Source organism: Scyliorhinus canicula, chromosome 12, assembly GCF_902713615.1.
Source record: "Scyliorhinus canicula chromosome 12, sScyCan1.1, whole genome shotgun sequence".
NCBI classification, from domain to species: Eukaryota; Metazoa; Chordata; class Chondrichthyes; order Carcharhiniformes; family Scyliorhinidae; genus Scyliorhinus; species Scyliorhinus canicula.
Genome location: NC_052157.1, coordinates 44,235,498 through 44,258,947, shown reverse-complemented (window position 1 = coordinate 44,258,947; position 23,450 = coordinate 44,235,498). Strand labels below are relative to the sequence as shown.

Sequence of the window (23,450 nt, the reverse complement as noted above, 5' to 3'; positions counted from 1 at the left end):
CAAGTGATAAGGGCACATAAACTAATTAACATTGATAAGGAAAAGCTCCATTGTATGAGTAGTTAACATCTAAGATCTATTTGATCCAAAAGATTCCCCCAAAATGCAATGAAAAATAAAATCCCTCCCCTCTAAATCAGGCCTTTACAACATCACTGCTGTTGGGCCCTATATTGGCATCTGTGCTTTTCGGTGCTTTTCTCCGAATGTTAGAGTTCAGCCTTTGCGTCTCCACCAACTACACTCTCCTCTATCAAGGCCCTCCTTGAAACTGACCTTTTCGACCTAGCTTTTCATCACCTTCATAATATCTCCATCTTTGGCTCAGCCAAAGTGTTTCAAAGATTTCATTTTGTGTTTCTTTTCCATGTTAAAAACCCTCATTTGTTGCTCATCCTTTAATTGTGCCTGAGAAGGTGTTTGAGATTCAACTTCTTGAACCGCTACATTCTGTGGTGTAGGTACACTCACCGTGCTCTAAGGGATGGAGTTCCTGGATTTTGATCAGCTCCAGGTTACCATGGAGGGAAACTTGCAGGTGGTGGAGTTCCCATACATCTACTGCCCTTGACCTTCTAGGTGCTAGAGGTCATGGATTTGGAAGGTGCTGTCAAAGGAGCCTCGGTGAGTTGCTGCAGTGCATCTTGTGGATGGTACACACTGTTTCCACTGTGTGTTGCTGGTGGATGGAGTGAATGTTTAAGGTGGTGGATAGGATGCCAAGTAAGCAGGCTGCTTTGTCCTGGATGGTGTCCAACTTATTGAGTGTTACCAGAGCTACACTCATCTCAGCAAGTTTTAGGGGCTGGTTTAGCACACTGGGCTAAATCGCTGGCTTTAAAAGCAGACCAAGGCAGGCCAGCAGCACGGTTCAATTCCCGTACCAGCCTCCCCGAACAGGTGCCAGAATGTGGCGACTAGGGGCTTTTCACAGTAACTTCATTGAAGCCTACTCGTGACAATAAGCGATTTTCATTTTCAAGTGAGATGGACTTTGAGGAGTCAGGAGTGAGTTACTCGCTGAAAAAGGCCCAGCCTTTTTCCTGCTCTTGTAGCCACAGTATTTCTTTATTTTTAATTTTTTAATTTTAAGAATAAATTTGGAGTACCCAATTCATTTTTTCCAATTAAGGGGCAATTTAGCGTGGCCAATCCACCTAGCCTGCACATCTTTTGAGTTGTGGGGGCAAAACCCACGCAAAGACGGGGAGAATGTGCAAACTCCACGCCGACAGTGACCCAGAGCCAGAATCGACCTGGGACCTCAGCACCGTGAGGCAGCAGGGCTAACCCACTGCGCCACCGTGCTGCCCCAGCCACAGTATTTATATGGCAGATCCCAATAGGTTTCTGGTAAATGGTAAGCACCAGAATGTTGTAGGTGCTGAATTCAACTCTGGTAATGCCACTGTACGTCAAGTGGAGATGGATAAATTCTCTCTTGTCAGAGATGGTTGTGGCAAATAACATGCACATCACCATCGGCCCAAGCCAGAATATTGTCCAGGTCTTGCTGCTTGCAGGTTTAGAATAAGATGAGTCACGGAAGGTACTGGGCACAATGTAATTATGATCAACTGCTTGTGACCTTAATTTCTCTTCTTTCTTTTTTAAAAACTTTCAAATTCAGGGGCAATTTAGTGTGGCCAATCCATCTACCCTGCACATCTTTGCATTTTGGGGGGTGAGAACCACGCAGACACGGTTTTCTGACCTTAAGTTGGAGGAAAGTTCACTGATAAAACAGCTGAAGTCAGATGGGCTGAGGACACTATCCTGAGGAGCTCCTGCAGCAATGTCAAGCGGCTCAGATGATCAGCTCACAACAACCATAACCATCTTCCTTTGTGCTATTTGTGATTTCAACCAGTAGACAGCTTTACCTCTGATTCCCATTGACCTCAATATTTGTAAGGATTTCTTGATGCCACACTCGGTCAAATGCTGCCTTTGTTGTCAAGGGCAGTCACTCACACCTCATATCCGGGGTTCGACTAACTGTCATTCCGTTCAGCTACACAGTCATGCTTAACCATTTAAAACTAGCTTACATCAAAGTTGGCCTCAAGTGTTACAAACTACCTGTGTGAGATTTTTCCAGAACTTTTCCAGACATTTATTTTCATGGAGCCAAAACGATTTAAGAGTTGGATTGTAAAAACAGAAAAGTATAATTAGTAAGCAGAATGGTTGAGTAATTATTTGAATTAATTGTTCCCACAGGGTATTGTGACAAATTTAATATTTTAAAACATTGAAAGTAGTTTGATCCAGCCAAATATTCCTGATACGTTTTGGAAAATGAGAAACACAAACCTACCTATACGTAACACATTTCCTCGTTTAACTGTGAGCGGTGTGCCAGCCTGTGATGCCATTAAGACACGTTTTCTTTCCTTTTCTTGATGGACTGCTACAGATTGAAGAGTGATTCTTGGCTCTAAATGAAAATTTTACGAAAGAACCGGTTGAAATGTTTTTTTCATTATATTTTTCACCAAATTTCATCTCTACCTCTCTCACTCTTGTCTCTCATTACATATTTTCCCTTCTTCAATAGGATGGCCAAGGCAACACTCTTCTGCATGTTATATTCTCTGTGATCGTTCTCTGGCTGGCTAACATTCGGTGCACTTCAATAAAGAAAATCAAACTATCAAAAATTAAACTCTCTGGGCGCGATCTACCGGCCACGTCCTGCTCGAATGGGAGTGTGATGCAGCTGATAGATGCCAAGAGAGGCCTCTCCGGACATCTTGCTGGCAGGTATGCCTCGAACCAGATCTCACGAGACTTTGTGATCTACATCCTGCCTTCAATGGATCCAGTCTCGCAGAGTTAAGTCGACTTATCTCTGTCTTTGCCGGATCGAACAGCCTCCAGGCATTCACCGGTCTCGCTGAGGCACCCCAGCCGGGCACCGTTCAGTAATGGTCCCCACAAATGGGGAACCGACAGAACGGCACTTGGGGGGGGGTCTCCCAGGGGATTGGAGGCCCCGGGTGGTTGGTCTCTGGGCAATGTAGCATCCTGGGACTGCTGGTGCCACCCGGATACCAGCCTGACATTGCCAAGGTGGCAATGCCAGGGTGCCAAGCTGGCATTTTCCCCGTACCAGGGAGCAAGCCTAGAGGTGCCTTATCCGCATGAGGTGGAGTGCAGGAGGGCCTGAGGACCCCCTTATAAGTGAGTTGGGGCATGGGGGGGGGGGTGTCTGGGACTTGCTTTGGGGACTCAGGAGCAAGCTGAGCTCCTCACTGCAGGAAACACGACTAAGTACGGTCTCAGCGGCGCTTTCCCCACCGAGGCCCGGATTCCAACAGAGTCCCGTTCGATAGCGTGGTCTTTCTCTGCACTGAGTGTTCCAGGAAACACCCAGCTAAATGCATTCAACAAGGAACTTTGTTGCAATTCGAGTAGATCGCCCCTCCATCTTAGATGGAACTATCTACTTTTGACCAATCCACTTCATTTAATAGGTCAACTGAGAGCTCATAATGGACAATAGACATTGGTAAATTGAAAATGATAGCCCAGGCTGAGTTTTACACTAAAGTAGCTGGTGTCAGGGTCCAGGTTCCTACCATTTTAGTTCTGTCATTGCTTTCTTCTGAAGGCTATACATGGTACCTTCTGTCTAAAAGTCACAGACCAGACACTCAGCACCGCAAAAGTTCAACTCAGACTCAGGCAGTCTGGAACAAATACATAATCTTAAAAAACAGTGTGTTTGTCCTGGTAAAAGTTTTAAAACATGAAGTCTTGTCATGCGATCTTTTGAGTCAGTCACTGGGAATTCAAATCTCTTTTTAAAGGCCATCATCCCGACAGGAATCATAACAAACTGACCACTGTAAAGTACATATGAGTAGCACGGGACATTCCTGCCACATTGGTCTGGTGAATAATGGACACAAGCTGATAAACCCCCTATGTTGCCAAACACATATCTACTGTTGTGAATCATGTCATTCTGTACTAAGTTCTAATATAAAGAACCTACCAGCTAGTTTAAGAAATGTGGATGCACTTGCTTGTCCAATATCATTTATGGCCAAACAATCATAGATTCCACGATTTGCAAATGTCACATTCATCAGCACCAGAGAACCATTCTGAAGAACTATAGAATTGTCACCCAACAAACCACCTTTCTTCTGCCATGTAACTTTTGGTTCAGGCACACCTGTTGGAACAAAGGGTATATCAACAACTTTCCAGATACTCAAATCTCATTACGTCATAACATTTCTAAAGCAAGTACTGATGAAAGGTTGTGGACCCGAAATACTAGGCGCAATTGAATGCTCTTGCCCCTCCCCCTTTCCTGGAGTTGAGGTAATAGATGGGGGTTATTTACACGGACAAGAGGGCGTGGGGTGGGGATCCTGCTTCCTTCCTACCTCTGTCCCGATTAAATGCGGGGCGTGGAGGCATAAGACCAGCCTTCCTGTCCTGACGCCAATTGAGGCCGTTAAGTGGGCAATCCATGGCTTTTGTGCTTTCTTTGTACTTTTTCCCCCACACCCTTCCTGATTAGATGTCGCCAGGCATGCTGATCAGCAGCAAGGACCTCCATCAAGGTCAAAATTAAGTCTCACTTTTAGACATCCTTGTATCGCAGATGTGGGTGACCTGTTGGTATCGTGACAACAGTATGCTCACTATAGAACATATCTTTGGGGATGAGGCTATTATCAATTTGGCTCACATCACCGAACCAATTTTCACTGCTGATTAAGGTAGAAAACATGCTGGAGATCCTTGGACACTGGTGTAATTCCGTATTTGGCACTCTTCCAGACAGGAGGTCCCCAATAATCGTCTCAGGCAGTGCAGAAGATGCAAAATGGACCAGCGTTCTTTCCACTGAATCATTAACCAAAGGTAATATGTCAAATGATCAGCAACCAGAAGAACATATGGGGAAGAGAATTTATTTTCTGCAAAGGATAGTTAGGGATACTGCCCTCATGGTGGGGGAAACTGCATCTATGCTAGCTGTTCAAAGGACTCTGATGGTGAAGAGGAATAAGCCTGATTGGCTATCTCCTTTCAAGGGATGGCACAGGGCTCGGTGATCCTCCCTCTGCCCTGTAAAATGCTCCGATAATCTAAATGATACAATACTCTTTTAGAAAATATATTGCAAAGAAACCCATCTGTTTCATTCACCTTCAACAGGACAAGAAATGGTGATTGTCGCCCCAGGTCTGGCAAATACAGCACTTCCAACAACAGCTATTAAATTCCATGACCTAAGATTTGTGACATTCTCTCTGGAAGATCTGATGACTGGCATTTCTGGTAACAGATCAAAGAAACATAATTTGTGTATAATTCAAAGCTCAAACATTACAATAGGTTAGTACCATGGATGTTTCGTTATATTTACATATAGGGATGAATTTATGTAGCCTTTTGTGACTGGAACCATGGCAGCCGGGTCCACTTCACGGGAGAGGCCCCGTATCAGCCTCCGAGGTTCCCGGCTGCCAAGGGCAGGATGTCAATCAGGCTCATTAATGAGCTAATTGACATCCATGACACCTGAGTGCACTGCGATTTAGTGGTGATGCTGCACTGGTCTCCCACACTCTCGGAAGGCCACCCTGCAAAACCTGTTGGGCGTGCTAGAGGCATCCTGAGGGGTTCCCTCACATCAGCCACTCTGTGCACCATAGAACATAGAACATAGAACGATACAGCGCAGTACAGGCCCTTCGGCCCTCGATGTTGCACCGACATGGAAAAAAAAAACTAAAGGCCGTCTAACCTACACTATGCCCTTATCATCCATATGCTTATCCAATAAATTTTTAAATGCCCTCAATGTTGGCGAGTTCACTACTGTTGCAGGTAGGGCATTCCACGGCCTCACCACTCTTTGCGTAAAAAACCCACCTCTGACCTCTGTCCTATATCTATTACCCCTCAATTTAAGGCTATGTCCCCTCGTGCTAGCCACCTCCATCCGCGGGAGAAGGCTCTCGCTGTCCACCCTATCTAACCCTCTGATCATTTTGTATGCCTCTATTAAGTCACCTCTTAACCTTCTTCTCTCTAACGAAAACAACCTCAAGTCCATCAGCCTTTCCTCATAAGATTTTCCCTCCATACCAGGCAACATCCTGGTAAATCTCCTCTGCACCCGTTCCAAAGCTTCCACGTCCTTCCTATAATGAGGCGACCAGAACTGTACGCAATACTCCAAATGCGGCCGTACCAGAGTTTGGTACAGCTGCATCATGACCTCATGGCTCCGGAACTCAATCCCTCTACCAATAAAGGCCAACACACCATAGGCCTTCTTCACAACCCTATCAACCTGGGTGGCAACTTTCAGGGATCTATGTACATGGACACCGAGATCCCTCTGCTCATCCACACTACCAAGAATTTTACCATTAGCCAAATATTCCGCATTCCTGTTATTCTTTCCAAAGTGAATCACCTCACACTTCGCCACATTAAACTCCATTTGCCACCTCTCAGCCCAGCTCTGCAGCTTATCTATGTCCCTCTGTAACCTGCAACATCCTTCCGCACTGTCTACAACTCCACCGACTTTAGTGTCGTCTGCAAATTTACTCACCCATCCTTCTGCGCCCTCCTCTAGGTCATTTATAAAAATGACAAACAGCAACGGCCCCAGAACAGATCCTTGTGGTACGCCACTCGTAACTGAACTCCATTCTGAACATTTCCCATCAACTACCACTCTCTGTCTTCTTTCAACTAGCCAATTTCTGATCCACATCTCTAAATCACCCTCAATCCCCAGCCTCCGTATTTTCTGCAATAGCCGACCGTGGGGAACCTTATCAAACGCTTTACTGAAATCCATATACACCACATCAACTGCTCTACCCTCGTCTACCTGTTCAGTCACCTTCTCAAAGAACTCGATAAGGTTTGTGAGGCATGACCTACCCTTCACAAAACCATGCTGACTATCCCTAATCATATTATTCCTATCTAGATGATTATAAATCGTATCTTTTATAATCCTCTCCAAGACTTTACCCACCACAGACGTTAGGCTCACCGGCCTATAGTTACCGGGGTTATCTCTACTCCCCTTCTTGAACAAAGGGACCACATTTGCTATCCTCCAGTCCTCTGGCACTATTCCTGTAGCCAATGATGACCTAAAAATCAAAGCCAAAGGCTCAGCAATCTCTTCCCTGGCTTCCCAGAGAATCCTAGGATAAATCCCATCCGGCCCCGGGGACTTATCTATTTTCACCTTGTCCAGAATTGCCAACACTTCTTCCCTACGCACCTCAATGCCATCTATTCTAATAGCCTGGGTCTCAGCATTCTCCTCCACAATATTATCTTTTTCTTGAGTGAATACTGACGAAAAGTATTCATTTAGTATCTCGCTTATCTCCTCAGCCTCCACACACAACTTCCCACCACTGTCCTTGACTGGCCCTACTCTTACCCTAGTCATTCTTTTATTCCTGACATACCTATAGAAAGCTTTTGGGTTTTCCTTGATCCTACCTGCCAAAGACTTCTCATGTCCCCTCCTTGCTCGTCTCAGCTCTCTCTTTAGATCCTTCCTCGCTTCCTTGTAACTATCAAGCGCCCCAACTGAAACTTCACGCCTCATCTTCACATAGGCCTCCTTCTTCCTCTTAACAAGAGATTCCACTTCTTTGGTAAACCACGGTTCCCTCGCTCGACCCCTTCCTCCCTGCCTGACTGGTACGTACTTATCAAGAACATGCAATAGCTGTTCCTTGAACAAGCTCCACATATCCAGTGTGCCCAACCCTTGCAGCCTACTTCTCCAACCAACACATCCTAAGTCATGTCTAATGGCATCATAATTGCCCTTCCCCCAGCTATAACTCTTGCTCTGCGGGGTATACTTATCCCTTTCCATCACTAACGTAAAGGTCACCGAATTGTGGTCACTGTCTCCAAAGTGTTCACCTACCTCCAGATCTAACACCTGGCCTGGTTCATTACCCAAAACCAAATCCAAAGTGGCCTCACCTCTTGTTGGCCTGTCAACATATTGTGTCAGAAAACCCTCCTGCACACATTGTACAAAGAACGACCCATCCAATGTACTCGAACTATATCTTTTCCAGTCAATATTAGGAAAGTTAAAGTCTCCCATAACAACTACCCTGTTACTTTCGCTCTTTTCCACAATCATCTTCGCCATCCTTTCCTCTACATCTCTAGAACTATTAGGTGGCCTATAGAAAACTCCCAACAGGGTGACCTCTCCTTTCCTGTTTCTAACCTCAGCCCATACTACCTCGGAAGAAGAGTCCCCATCTTGCATCCTTTCTACCACCGTAATACTGTCCTTGACTAGCAGCGCCACACCTCCCCCTCTTTTGCCCCCTTCTCTGACCTTACTAAAGCACCTAAACCCCGGAACCTGCAACAACCATTCCTGTCCCTGCTCTATCCATGTCTCTGAAATGGCCACAACATCGAAGTCCCAGGTACCAACCCATGCTGCCAGTTCCCCTACCTTATTTCGTATACTCCTGGCATTGAAATAGACACACTTCAAACCACAGTCCTGAACACTGCCGCCCTCCTGCGAAGTCAAAACTGTGCTCCTGACCTCTCTACTCTCAATCTCTCGCACCCCAAAACTACAATCCAGGTTCCCATGCCCCTGCTGAATTAGTTTAAACCCCCCCAAAGAGTACTAACAAATCTCCCCCCCAGGATATTGGTGCCCCTCAGGTTCAGATGTAGACCATCCTGTCTATAGAGGTCCCACCTTCCCCAGAAAGAGCCCCAGTTATCCAGAAATCTGAATCCCTCCCGCCTGCACCATCCCTGTAGCCACGTGTTTAATTGCTCTCTCTCCCTATTCCTCATCTCACTATCACGTGGCACGGGCAACAACCCAGAGATAACAACTCTGTTTGTTCTCGCTCTGAGCTTCCATCCTAGCTCCCTAAAGACCTGCCTGACATCCTTGTCCCCTTTCCTACCTATGTCCTACCAGTGAGGGACCTGGCGCCAGGAAGCGAGCTGGTTGCTGAAATCCATCCCGCTACCCTTGCCTCTGACCCCACCCCCTCATCCCCATCTCCCGTGACCACCACTTGCCTTCACTCAGCTATGGCCTGCAATCACTGTTCCCACTGGCACTGGCAGAACGAGGAGCTGCCAGCCTCAGACTGGTGGGCAGGACTTCCGCCATTGGGGACTGCAATTTCAGGGAAGACTTGCAGTGGCCAATTAAGTGCCTGAAGGACACATGATACCATTGGGCATTCCCCATGGAACTGAGGGGTGGGGTTCCTTGCTAGTGAGATGCCCAGCAGCCAGACAAAATCCTGGCTATACTGAGGCATACAGGCGGCACGGTGACAGAGTGGTTAGCACTGCTGCCTCACAGCATCAGGGACCTGGGTTTGGTTCCGGCCTTGGATCACTGTCTATGTGGAGTTTGCACGTTCAGCCCAGTTCTCCATGGGTTTCCTCCGGGTGCTCCGGTTTCCTCCCACAGGCCAAATATATGCTGTTTAGGTGGATTGGTCATGTTAAATTGCCCCTTAAGTGTCCAATGATGTGCAGGTTGAATGGGTTGGCCATGCTAAATTGACCTCAGTGTCCGAAGATGTGCAGGTTAGGGAGATTGGCCATGCGGGGTTACGGGGATAAGGCTTGAGAGTGGACCGAGGAAGGATGCTCTTTCGGAGTGTTAGTGCAGACTTGATGGGCCGAATGACCCCCTTCTGCACTGTAGGGATGCTATAGATTCCATGGAAGTGCAATTTTTTCTCTGGTAATTTAGATAGAAACGGAAAGACAGAGAAAGAAATCCTTTATAGGACCCAACAATACGTTATCTCCAAACCGAAGCATTCACAGTGTAATTTCTGCTCTGTAATTAAATGTAGCTCTTTGGAGAAAGATTTATCTGCATCTCACTTAGTAACTCACCAACAGGCTGTCGCTTCAAAATGCTCCAAATTCTGAGGTGCTGAGGCATGAACAACAACAATGTGTATTTATATAGCGCCTTTACCATAGTAAAACAAAGTTAAGTACATATTGGCCTGGACTTGGCTCAGAACACTGAAGTTTCAAAATAAAAAAAATTGTTACCTTCCTTAAGCACAGTCCTGTACATGGAATATATATTGAGCTGTGCTTCTCAGAGCCACCTTTGCCCACTGGATCTAAATATGTTGCTGCACTCTATGGACCGTCAGGATGCTTTCATTCACAGAAAGAAATAACCTGTTCCCAAGAGCAGGAAATTCCAAGAGCTCAGTTTGAAGACCCACAGGAAACGATAACATTTTGAGCTTTGAGGACCCATGAATCTGCTGTGCTGGAGCTGGACTGCGGGCATCGGCAGCCGATGGCCGTAACGGTCCTTCTGTTTGTATGATGTTATCCGTATTAGCTTGACTATCCTCACTGACTATATCAGCGGCTTGTGCTATAGTTGCATCAAAATGTATATGTGTGTGACAAGTTTATACAAATACCGGACCTCGTTAGTTTCTTACCAAACTTGTTGGGTCAACTTTAAGCTTTGATCATTTGCAAGAATCATCTTCTCCAGTTAGTGAATGAGTTTGATTATTTTTCCAGATTACTGGGTACTTTGCCATACACTGGGGATTCTCTTCTGCTTCGCAAAACATGAAGGTTCACCAGAAGCTACCACAGGCGGTGCAAACAGGAGTTCTTGGTGACTTCCCTGTCGCCTTAATGAAACTAAACATTCTGGAACGAAAGAGAAAATGCTGGAAAATCTTAGCAGATCTGGCAGCATCTGCAGGGAGAGAAAAGAGCTAACGTTTTGTGTCCGATGACTCTTTGTCAAGCATCGGACTCGAAACGTTAGCTCTTTTCTCTCCCGACAGATGCTGTCAGACCTGCTGAGATTTTCCAGCATTTTCTCATTCGTTTCAGATTCCAGCATCCGCAGTAATTTGCTTTTATCTAAACATTCTGGAATGCCAGCTCGATCCTCCTATATTGACTGTCAAGTAGGAAAACCTGGGGCAGCTTGCCAATACCAAACATGCCAACCAGATTGTACAAATGTGTTTCGTGATTTTATTTTGCATTCCAAGCTTTTGATTAGTACAATCAGTTTTAAAGAAAGAGTTAGCTGAATTTTCCGGCCGGAGGATTCTCTGCTTCCTCTGGCAGCAGCCCCGACCCACTGGTTTCCCGGCAGTATGGGATGGCTTCAATGGGAAATCACATTCACAAGCGGCAGGAGTGGAGAATCCCGCCGCCAGCGAACAGCGCGCCGCCGAGAAACACGCGGCTGGGGGACCAGAGAATCCAGCGGAACATTTCTGAATGCACCTTGAATACTTGGTCAGTAAAGGAATAGAAAATGCTGGCAATGCTTAACAAATCAGCCAGCGTCTGTGGGGATAAGAACAGGAAATGTAGGAAACGTTCAGCAGGTCTGGCAGCATCTGTGAAGACGGAAAGAGAGCTAACATTTTGGGTTGCCAGTCTGCGCTGTAACAATTCGGTGATTGTTCGAGTCCGTATGATGCCACATTCTGCCACCTGTTCGAGGAGGCTGGGACGGGAATTAAACCCGCGCTGCTGGCCTTGTACTGCTTTACAAGCCAGCTGTTTAGCCCACTGTGCTAAACCACCTTATGTTGCTGATGCTGTCAGACCTGCTGGATTTTTCCGACACTTCCTTCTTTTATTTCGCATTTCCAGCATCTGCCATATTTTGCCTTTATTTTAACATCTGTGGAGATAAAGGATATCAACCCCAACAAAATATTGGGCTCCATTTGATGGGAGTGAAACAAAGTCCCATTTTGGGCACATTTAGCCGGGTGTTTCCGGTACTTGCAGCACCGAGAACGACCCCATTATTAAGCGGGACTCTGCTTCATTTCTGGGACTGAGTGAGGAACGCCTCGCCGAGGTCACACTTACACTCATTTCATCAGGGCGGGATAGTGGCATCATGGTTAGCATTGCTATCTCACAGCTCCAGGGACCAGGGTTCAATTCTGGCCTCGAGTCACTGTGTGAAGTTTGCACTTTCTCCCGTGTCTATGTGGGATTCCTCTGGGTCCTCTGGTTTCCTCCCACAGTCCAAAGATGTGCAGGTTAGGTGGATTGATAATGCAAAATTTCCCCTTAGTATCCAAAAGGCTAGGTAGGAGTTACTGGATTACGGGGACAGGGTGGAGGTGTGGGCCGAGGTAAGCTGCTCTTTCCAGGGGTCGGTGCGGACTCAATGGGCCGAATGGCCTTCTCCTGCACTGTAGATTTCCGCTGAATACCCTTCCTCACCCTACCGTGGTCTCTGGATCCACTCAATGCCCCAACTTATCAATTAGGGGGTCCTCAAGCTCCCTCCACCCCCCCCCCCCTCCCACCCGCTCCTGCACCCCACCTCATAAGAGCAGGACACTCCGTGCCTGATCCCCGGTATGGAAAATATACCACCTGGCACCTTAGCACTGCCAGCCTGGCACCCATTGCCAGGGTGCGTGGATGGCAGTGCAGGGTGCCCCAAGTGGCACTTGTGGTGCCAGGATACCACCTTGCCCAGAACCCTACCACCCGGGGGTCCCCGATCACCTGGGAGACCCGCCACGTGCCAGCATGCCTGCTCCACATTTATGGAAACCAGTGCTAAATGGCGCCTCCATGCGGTCTCCTCGGCGAGGCCGTTCGAACCAGCAACTTGGTTAACTCAGCACAAACATATTTAAGTGAGCTTAACTCAGCCATCCGAGATGCCAAGAGAGAATATCAAACTAAGCTAGAGTCACAGACAGACTCTCGGCGGTTGTGGCAAGGACTAAACAACATAACGGGCTACAAAGCGAAGCCGAGCAGTATCTCTGGCAGCAGCGCACCCCTCCCCGATGAACTTAATGCATTCTATGCTCGGTTTGAGCAGGTAACCAACAATCCGCTGTTGAGTGCCCCAGCAGCCCATAATTCACCCATACCCACCATCACAGTTTCCGAAGTCAGATCGGCCTTCCTGAACGTGAACCCACGGAAGGCGATGGGCCCGGACGGGATCCCTGGTCATGCACTCAGAGCCTGCGCATATCAGTTGGCAGAGGTATTCACAGACATCTTTAACCTATCCCTACTCCACTCCGAGGTCCAACCTGCTTCAAGAAGACCACCGTCATACCAGTACCAAAGAAGAACCAGGCAACATGCCTCAATGATTACCGCCCGGTGGCCCTGACATCAGTTGTAATGAAGTGCTTTGAGAGGTTGATCATGAAGCGCATCACCTCCATACTCCCGGAACGCCTTGCCCCACTTCAATTCGCATACCGTCGCAACTGGTCCACATCAGACGTGATTTCCCTGGCCCTACACTCATCCCTAGAGCATCTCGAAAATAAGGACTCCTACATCAGACTCCTATTTGTTGACTACAGCTCCGCCTTCAACACCATAACCCCAGCCAAGCTCATATCAAAGCTCCAAAACCTAGGACTTGGCTCTCCACTCTGCAAACTGGATCCTTGACTTTCTGACCAACAGACCACAGTCAGTAAGAATGAACACCAACACCTCCTCCACAATAGTCCTCAATACCGGGGCCCCGCAAGGCTGTGTACTTAGCCCCCTACTCTACTCCCTGTATACACACGACTGCGTGGCAAAACTTGGTTCCAACTCCATCTACAAGTTTGCTGATGATACGACCATAGTGGGCCGGATCTCGAATAACGACGAGTCCGAATACAGGAGGGAGATAGAGAACCTAGTGGAGTGGTGTAACGACAACAATCTCTCCCTCAATGCCAGCAAAACTAAAGAGCTGGTCATCGACTTCAGGAAGCAAAGTACTGTACACACCCCTGTCAGCATCAACGGGGCCGAGGTGGAGATGGTTAGCAGTTTCAAATTCCTAGGGGTGCACATCACCAAAAATCTGTCCTGGTCCACTCACGACGACGCTATCACCAAGAAAGCACAACAGCGCCTACACTTCCTCAGGAAACTAAGGAAATTCGGCATGTCCACATTAACCCTTACCAACTTTTACAGATGCACTATAGAAAGCATCCTATCGGGCTGCATCACAGCCTGGTATGGCAACTGCTCGGCCCAGGACCGCAAGGAACTTCAGAGAGTCGTGAATACCGCCCAGTCCATCACACGAACCTGCCTCCCATCCATGGACTCCATCTACACCTCCCGCTGCCGGGGGAAAGCAGGCAGCATAATCAAGGATCCCTCCCACCCGGCTTACTCACTTTTCCAACTTCTTCCATCGGGCAGGAGATACAGAAGTCTGAGAACACGCACGAACAGACTCAAAAACAGCTTCTTCCCCACTGTCACCAGACTCGTAAATGACCCTCTTATTGACTGACCTCATCAACACTACACCCTGTATCCTTCAACCGATGCCAATGCTTATGTAGTTACATTGTATATCTTGTGTTGCCCTATTATGTATTCTCATGTATTTTCTTGAATTTTGTTTAATTCCCTTTTCTTCCATGTACTGAATGATCTGTTGAGCTGCTTGCAGAAAAATACTTTTCACTGTACCTCGGTACACGTGACAATAAACAAATCCAATCCAACTGCATACTTAAATAAACAAATGTGCATTCCGCCCAGATCTAGATTGAATGCCTCGCGAGATCATAGAATCATAAAATTTAGAGTGCAGAATGAGGCCATTTAGCCCATCGAGTTTGCACCGGCCCTTGGAAAGAGCACCCTCCACCCTATCCCTGTAACCCAGTAACCCCGCCTGACCTTTTTGGACTCTGAGGGCAATTTAGCTTGGCCAATCCACCTAACCCGCACATCTTTGGACTGTGGTTGGAAACCGGAGCTCCCAGAGGAAACCCACGCAGTGACGGGGAGAACGTGCAGACTCCGCACAGACAGTGACCCAGCACGAATCGAACCTGGGACCCTAGCGCTGTGAAACAACTGTGCTAACCACTGTGCTACCGCGCTGCTCTTGGTCGATCTCGCGAGGCGTAACGAGCATTGTAAATCTCACCATGGCCTCTTGTGAGATTTATCGGCCTCATCAGGTCCTGAGGCAGGCACAACAAGGCTGTCAGATTGTGACCATTAACTCTGTCTTCCCTCTCCATAGATGCTGACAGGCTGCTGAGTGCAGCTTTTTCTGTTTTTATTTTAGCCAAATTATGTAACATTTATGCCATACTTCACTTGGAAACTTTGAAATTAAACTGAGCACAAGTCAGCACACCATTACTTAATATGTGATCAAGCAATTCCTCTGCATGTTATTTTAAATTAAATGGTTGTGCTGAAATTACAAAATGTTTACATGTAGGAAGCTAACCTTGCTGTTGTGCAAATTTAGGATCTTTTCGTTGAGTATGAGTGCATGTTTTCTATCTAATCAGCAACAGAATAAGACACACATAAAGCTTATCTCTTTGACCAAAACTTTGGTCATCTGCTCCAATACAATACCTCTTCATTGGCTCAGTGTCAAATTTTGTTTAATAATGCTCCTGCAAAGGCTGTTAAACTATGTGAGGGGTGCTGTATACATATAAGATGTCGTTGCTGAATAAGTGGAAAATCTCAAGAATAATATCTATTGCCACCACACTAAATCCTTCAATTTACAACTTGGCACGCACTGATTGTGTTGCTGAAGGGACTGGCTATCCATGATCCAAAATTTACAAACTAAGTAACAAACAGCACCATTTTACACTCAATATCAGAGATGATGGCGGCAATATTAACACAACCGGAAAGAGTGGGCATTGGAATTGGATACTGTATTGGGTTTACGCCCTGCCAGATTTTACTCTCCATTGAAGAATTAGTTTATATTTACCCCCAATATTTACCTCTAAATCAGTGACCTGAATATTCCAGTCCATGCTCCCATGGTGATAGAGCAGTGGAGCAAGAGCTGAAGCAAAAGATGCCTATCCGATCTTAAATTGAGGAAACAGAGCTGCTTCTCTCTAGTCTGACTGGACGGGCCTACATCTGGTCAATCGTAACAATGGCGCAAGACCGACTGTGCTGCCGTAACTGGGAATAGCACTTAACGTCTGAAACTGGGGCACCGGAGAGACGAAGATTAAAACTATATTAGATTTGATTGATAATGCTCTTTTAGAGCAAAATGGAAAGGTAAGTGATCCCCTCTGGGCTTATTGATCAATCCCCGAGCTAGCCCAGGAGCTACTTCAAAACTCTCCAACAGATAGAGGGAGGCCAACTTCCAATATAAGTGTGGGGTTTGAGGTGGAATGCAGTCGAACCCCAGTAGACCTGGGGTTAGTCCTAAATTCTCGTTCCCCAGCGTGTAATTTCTCCAAAAACCGCACTTCTTCCCCCATCCCACTCCCTGTCTGTTATTGGGAGCTGCACACAATGGTTCTAATTCTGCCCTGTTTCTGTCCCTTTCTATAGACGCTGCCTGCACTGAACCAGAAAGAACCACTCATAGGTTGATGGCTATCTTTGTTTCTGCTCTGCTGACTTTTCGCAGCCATGCAGACGTATCAGACAATCGGATTTGTATCGCAGACTTTTTCCCATCAGGTTTGTGAGAAAAACTCTAGATGCTAATTAATTTTTTTTGAGTCATCCTGTGGACAATAAATTAGATTGCGTCAGTTGGCATGATTCCTGGTCCTATTATCCATCATCATAAGTGACATAAGATTACAATTTATTGCAGCTAATAATCTGCAATGGGAGAACAGTTTTCTGCCATGACTGTTATAACAAGCCACACTTAAGCTTTGAGCCAAGATTACTACACACTTGTTTATATAGGTTATTGCAAATACAACTGCATGCATTCTTTCCATCAACAAAGCCGTTCATTTCGTCCCCCACAACGCTCCCCACCCCTGTCAAAACGCTTATCCATGCCTTTTCCACTTCATCGTTCCAATGTTCCATTTGCTGGCATGCTGTGTCCTGCCCTTTATGAATTATACACTGTCCAATACTGTCCTGTGTGCCACAGTTCCATATCCCTGTAGTAAATGCTCGTAAAATGGTCTTTACTGCAGCCTAAATTCATCAGAGCCACATATCTGTCTATCAGGACATTTAATGATGGAATTAATAGAAACTTTCAAGAATGAATTATTCTGAAAAAAATGAATGTTATCACTTTTTTTGCAATATGCCTTTAAAGGATAGTAGCAAGACATATCTAAATCTGGTTTTAGTTTTCCTTTTACCTGTGAGCGGAACCCAGCACAGCTCTGCTGTTGACTTCTTCATGCTTTCTACCTTTGTGTAAATTTTCCCACGTGTTCAGCGGTGGTCAATGAAAATGGCAGCAAGATTAAGTATGATATAGTGAACAGCTGCAGAAGATCCTCAATGTTTTGGTCAGACCGCAACAAAGTCAACGTGTCAGAGAGTGTTGGGAAAGCAGCATGCTGACTGCGCAGAAAAGCTTTGAAGACTTAAGCATCAGAAATATGCTGGGTTCTGCTCACAGGCAAAAGTGGAACGAAAACTGGATCACATGACACACAGCTCTTCTAGTGATGTCATGCTGCTATTCCTTAAAGGACATATTACACCTTTCAGTTGTCATGCAAGTGTTTTGGAAGCTAGTAAAGGTCGGTCTGTCCTTGCCAACCTTCACTGGTTCCCTATCAGTCCCATTCTTCAATTTCACAATCCTTGACCTCATCTATAAATTTCTTTGCGTTGTTGTATCACCCTATATCAGTAATCTCATTCAGTCCGATGTTGCACTCTTCTGACCCAGTTCTCCTTTGCATCCTTTCCCACTTTGGGCAAAATCTCACACTCCCCTTAGGGGCTGGGCTTGCTGGCGAGGGGTGGGTAGATAAAATGGGCAGCAGCATTGGGCCCACCACCTACCCGTTCACCCTCATGACTTAAAAGCTTCCCTTGCACCACTGTTGAGGGCTTTACTGTGCAGCCTAGAGATTTGGTATCAAAGCAGGAGGCAAGAGAACTGCCTTCTGCTTGGGCACACAGTGCTCAATGGAGGCATCCCCAACCCACATACTTCACCCACTCCCACATTTCCCTGCTTCCACACCCTAATAATATCAAGGACCCCCCCCCCCCCCACCCCCCCTCCCACCCCCGATCCTCACCAGGACCTGCAAGCTTAGCCGCAGCAATACCACAGATTTGCCTATAAGTCAAGGCTCCATGCTGCTCACCTTTAGGGGCTGCCTGCAGTCCCAGTGGTAGCCATTGCTCGCAATGGTGCTGCTGGGAAAGAGATCTAATTGGCCAGCAGCTCTCTGTTGGTGGGAAGGGAGGGGTTGAAATTCCCACCTCAATAAAATACATTCTAACCTAACCAGAAATTATAACTCGCTGTTTACATTCGGAAAATATTTTTGTTAATACCCCTTATTGGTGTAATGAAAGACGTGTTTACAATTTTATGATCACACAAAATTGGCTTTTTCCTCACTATGAAATGTCAAAATAAGATTAGCTAATAATTTGATAAAGTGGTCACAGTAATAGCATATGTAAATTTTGTATCGATGTAATAAATAGAATCAACAATTTCTTTTGAATATTTGGAAAAATATATATCGCATTTTTTCTTTTATAATTATAGAAAATTATTTTTAAGTTAGAATTTCAATTTCCCTAATTATGAATTTCAACATACCTGAATATAATAGTAATGAGGTTTCGATATCTGTTCCAAGTTCACTGGTTACTATACACCCATAAAGACCAGTATCCTGGCTTGTGACATTCTGGATCTGAAGTCTTGCAGAATCAAGGAGTAATATCCTGCAAAAGCACAAACAGAAGTCCAAATGAGGGCGATCATTCAAGCTGCTGAGCACATCCTTTCAAAAGAATCTCTCTAACCCACAGAATTTGAGTTAATAAACACATATCCTGCCATATAATTCCCCCATTCCACAAAATTCAACATATCTCGCACACCTTTCCGTAGAAACCTACACCTCCTTCATCACTCAGCTTAGCTAATACATTCATTCTCAGCAACATTCGATCTCTCCCACCCCAGATCCTTTAGCCAAACTAGCCTATCCTTGCAGAGAAACTTTCACTCACCATTTTCCACACCATTCCACCTATCTAGCGCACTCTTACATATGAACTTCCAATCTTCCCCTCACGGCATCCACCTGACTCTCAAATTACCTGAGTCTTTGACCTCACAATGCACTGCAGTACTTGGTCCGAGGGTTTAATCATTCTTTCTGCTTCTTGGCATGTTTTGAAATGAATTTTATCATTTACACCTCTGTCACCCTGTGTCTCAGTTGCAATCTAACATGAAATGCTGTTTTGGACTCCATGGCCGGGGGTCCCGGCGGGACGGAGTGGCGTGAACCACTCCTGCGTGGGGCCTCCCCAAAGGTGCGGAATTCTCTGCACCTTTAGGGGCTAGGCAAGCGCCGGAGTGGTTTCCACTCCGCCAGCCGGTGCGAACGGCCTTTGGCGCCCCGCCAGCTGGGGCAGTCCGCGCATGCGCCAGAGTGTCAGCGGCTGCTGACATCATACCGGCGCATGCGCAGGAGAGGGGGTCTCTTCCGCACTCACCATGGTGAAGGCCATGGCGGGGCGGAAGAAAAAGAGAGCCTCCACGGCACAGGCCCGCCCACCGATCGGTGGGCCCCGATCGCGGGCCAGGCCACCGTGGGGGCACCTCCCGGGGTCAGAACGCCTCGCGCCCCCCCCCCCCCCCCCGGACCCCGGAGCCCGCCTGCGCTGTCAATCCCGCCGGTAGCAGAGGTGATATAAACCACGTCGGCGGGAAAGGCCTGTCAGCGGCGGGACTTCGGCCCATCGCGGGCCGGAGAATCGTCGCAGGGGGCCTGCCGACTGGCGCGGCGCAATTCCCGCCTACGCCGAATCTGGGGGGAGCGGAGAATTCGGGACACGGCAGGGGCGGGATTGACGCCAGCCCCGGGCGATTCTCCGGCCCTCCATGTTCCATTTTGCACCATAGGTTCTTAATTTGAGTTTCAGTATGATGGGCGCTTTGCAGTCATCACCCTGAGAGTCAGCAGGGATGGGACTGGCCCATTGCCATTTTACACTCAGTTGAACGTTGATTGTCACTAGGCGGAACTTCAGATTGGCCGACAGCACTCCATCCCCTCCAGGCACAGCGCTGCAGTGGCCAGAAGAGGTACTGACCCCATTCCCAGAACCACAGGTCAAGTAAGTATCAGGGGACCCAGGGACAGGAGGAATGGGGCGGCCTCAGTGTTGTGGATATGGAGGAGAGGTGAGGGGAGACTGAAGCTCTCAGATCCCTTAGGGGAGGGCGCCGCCAGTCACAAGTGCTTTCCAATTGAGACACACCATTCCCCCACTTCCTGCTCAAGAACAACAGTGAACACATTTTCAGTTTCCCACCCTCAGTCACTGGGCGCCCGCAAGCCTTAAAATTGAGGCTTGGCTGGAACAGGCACTTAAGTGGCCATCAGGGTCTTAATAGGCCCATGGGCGGGTTTCTTGCACAAGGCCCTGCCATCCCCAGGGTGAACGTGATCCTAGAGAAAATCCCTTCCACGCAATTATGCTCCCCCACCCACTGCTCCTGGCTCAGACACCCAGAACTCACTCCTCTCCAGACTGAAGAGTCTCAAGGTTTTCTGAACCTTTTCTCACAGTTGAGTTCTCTGGCACTAGCTGACAGCCTTGTTGTCCGTCTGCCTTTAGGACTTAGATGTACAGTTTTCTTTTGAAGTCAGTTTTTAAATAATTTTAAGCACTAACTAAATTAGCACACTGGGCTAAATCGCTGGCTTTGAAAGCAGCCCAAGGCAGGCCAGCGGCAAGGTTCAATTCCCGTACCAGCCTCCCCGAACAGGTGCCGGAATGTGGCGACTAGGGGCTTTTCACAGTAACTTCATTTGAAGCCTACTTGTGACAATAAGCGATTTTCATTTTCATTTCATTCATTTCACTTTCCGGTCCCACCGGCAGTGCAGCCCCACCCATGGCTTTCCTCACGACATGGGTGTCTTGTATGGGAATTTTCATTGACAAAACTGGAGCAGAGAATCCCACTGCCAGCGAACGGCGGGCCACCTCTAGCTGCCGCCATACACGCGACTGGGAGGCTGGAGAATCCCGCCTGTCAACAGCGATTTATGAGAAACTATATACGAGTCTCACACGAGGCAATCTAATTTATTTAAACAGTGGATTATCCCAGGTATGAATTACAAAAGTGACTTGTGCAAACGTCCTTTGTGAAGGCAGCTAATGATTGAGTGCAATATATCTTCATTCTAACATGGACCTGCCCTCCAGATGCTGTTTAGGTAGCTGTTCAGATTAGGAAAAATACCAACAAAGAAGAAACACATAGAGAAAATAAAATCAGGTTGGACCTACACCAGTTGGAGTTTAGAAGAATGAGAGGTGATCTTATTGAAACGTACCTGAGGGGACTTGACTGGGTGGATAATTGTTGGTGGTGGGGGGAGGGGAGGGACGGTGCGGGAGAGACTAGAATTGGAGGACACAGTTTAAGAATAAGACAGAGTTAAGGAGAAATATTTTCTGCCAGAGTCATTAATCTGTGGGGATCTCTTCCTTAGAAATCAAAGGAGGCTGAGTCATTGAATTGATTCAAAGCTGAATTAGATAAATCTTTGATAGATAAGAGAGCAAGGAATCTTGGGATCAAGGGACAAGGGATCTAAGGGGCTTGGGGGAAGATGGCAAAGTATAGCTGAGACCACAACCAGACCTGCCATGATCTTGGGCATGATCGAACGACCTCATTGCACTTGATTCGGTAACGCAACAAGGTTGGTTAATCCCGCGACACTCGTGATAGAAATCAACTATTTCCTGATAGCTCTGATAGGTAAAAGAAGGCTATTTAGTGTAAATATTAAGCCCCAGTTTTAATACCCATTTTAAATTGAGGATTTCAGCACTCGTAACCTCAGGTCATGGTAAAACACATAGCTTCAACAGAGGCACAAAAAGCCTGATATATGCATAAACTAATTGGAGATTAAAACAACATTTTCACTAAGCAAAGATGAAAAAGCTATTTTTCTAACAAACATATTTTCAAAGACAGTTTGACATTAGGACATGAGCTGTACCAGTAATCTGATCAAGGACGAAACAGGCACCATAACAACATGAAGGGAACTATTATTCATAATGTAGATAAAGCGAAGTCAACAGAAAACCAGTAGAAACTAGTCTAGATAGTAGCACAGAATCGCATTCCATAACATGCACAAATATTCAAACATGAAACATTCAGAACTTATGTTGCACATTAAAGATTGACAGCTAACCGTCAAATCAAATACATTTGATTCTAACCCAAACAAATTGGGACAACATAGAGGTGTAGATAGATGGCTCAAGACAGATAAGATTTCCTATAAACATGATGGTCTGTACGGCTATCTTTATCCAGGATCATTCTACACTTTAATCTAAACTATTCGCTATCTCTATTTTTCATATTTTGACTTTTCCATTCTAACTCTTGAAGTAAATGCAAGCTGTTTTGCCGTGAGCAAGAAACGATTTCTGTATTATTTTGAAAGTTAAATTGTGTACAAGTTATTTCTCTTTAAGTCCTTTTGCAAGCCGGACTTTATTGAGAATAGATTTGAGTTTCTCCTAATTGTAATCAAATAGAGGCAATAAAGATTTTTGTTTGCATCTGAGGTTTAACTCAACTTTCGACTGAGTTTTAGTATCGCAAGACCTCACTAATTCCACATGGTAGATCTCATCAGGGGAAGATGGCAAAGTATAGCTGAGACCACAACCAGATCCGTCATGATCTTGGGCATAATCGAACGACCTCATTGCACCTTATTCGGTGACGTTACAAGGCTGGTTAACCCCGTGACACTCGGAATGCATCGCGAGATCTAACGTGAATAAAAAACAAAGAAAAGTACAGCACAGGAACAGGCCCTTTGGCCCTCCAAGCCTGCATCGACCATACTGCTGTGTAACCTAAAACCTTCTACACTTTCGGGGTCCTTATCCCTCTATTGCCAACCTATTCATGTATTTGTCAAGACGCCCCTTAACCGTCACTATCGTACCTGCTTCCATCACTTCCTTTGGCAGCGAGTTCCAGGCAGCCACTACCGTCTGTGTAAAAAAACTTTGCCATTCGCACCTCAAACCTATATCCCCTAGTAATTGACTCTTCCACCCTGGGAAAAAGCTTCTGATTATCCACTCTGTCCATGCTCCTCATAATTTTATAGACTTCTATCAGGTTGCCCCTCAACCTCCGTCGTGGCTAAAAAATATTTTAAGGACATCAACCGCCTCAAGTGTATAACAAATTTCCACAAAAAGACCCACCACTTACAATGAATATTGTTAAGAAACAAATATAAAGCTGCACTCCAAAATGTTAACCTGAAATTTGGAAAAAACAAAAACATCCACAATGTTGCAATTGGCACCTATTTGCAGGAATGGGTTCAGGACTCAGAAAA

General features: G+C 46.4%; 1 protein-coding gene across 4 annotated transcripts in view; it reads right to left on the bottom strand.

Annotated features, from left to right (window-relative positions):
* The window catches only part of adamtsl3 (ADAMTS-like 3), a 747,154-nt gene that overhangs the window by 40,743 nt on the left and 682,961 nt on the right, over positions 1-23,450 (bottom strand). For all 4 annotated transcript variants that reach the window (XM_038813229.1, XM_038813228.1, XM_038813227.1 and 1 more), the window contains 4 exons: positions 18,629-18,756; positions 5,176-5,304; positions 4,004-4,186; positions 2,321-2,440 (listed from right to left, as the gene is read on the bottom strand). In XM_038813229.1, coding sequence (XP_038669157.1) covers positions 2,321-2,440; positions 4,004-4,186; positions 5,176-5,304; positions 18,629-18,756 — 560 coding nt within the window. The remainder of the gene's footprint in view (positions 1-2,320; positions 2,441-4,003; positions 4,187-5,175; positions 5,305-18,628; positions 18,757-23,450) is intronic.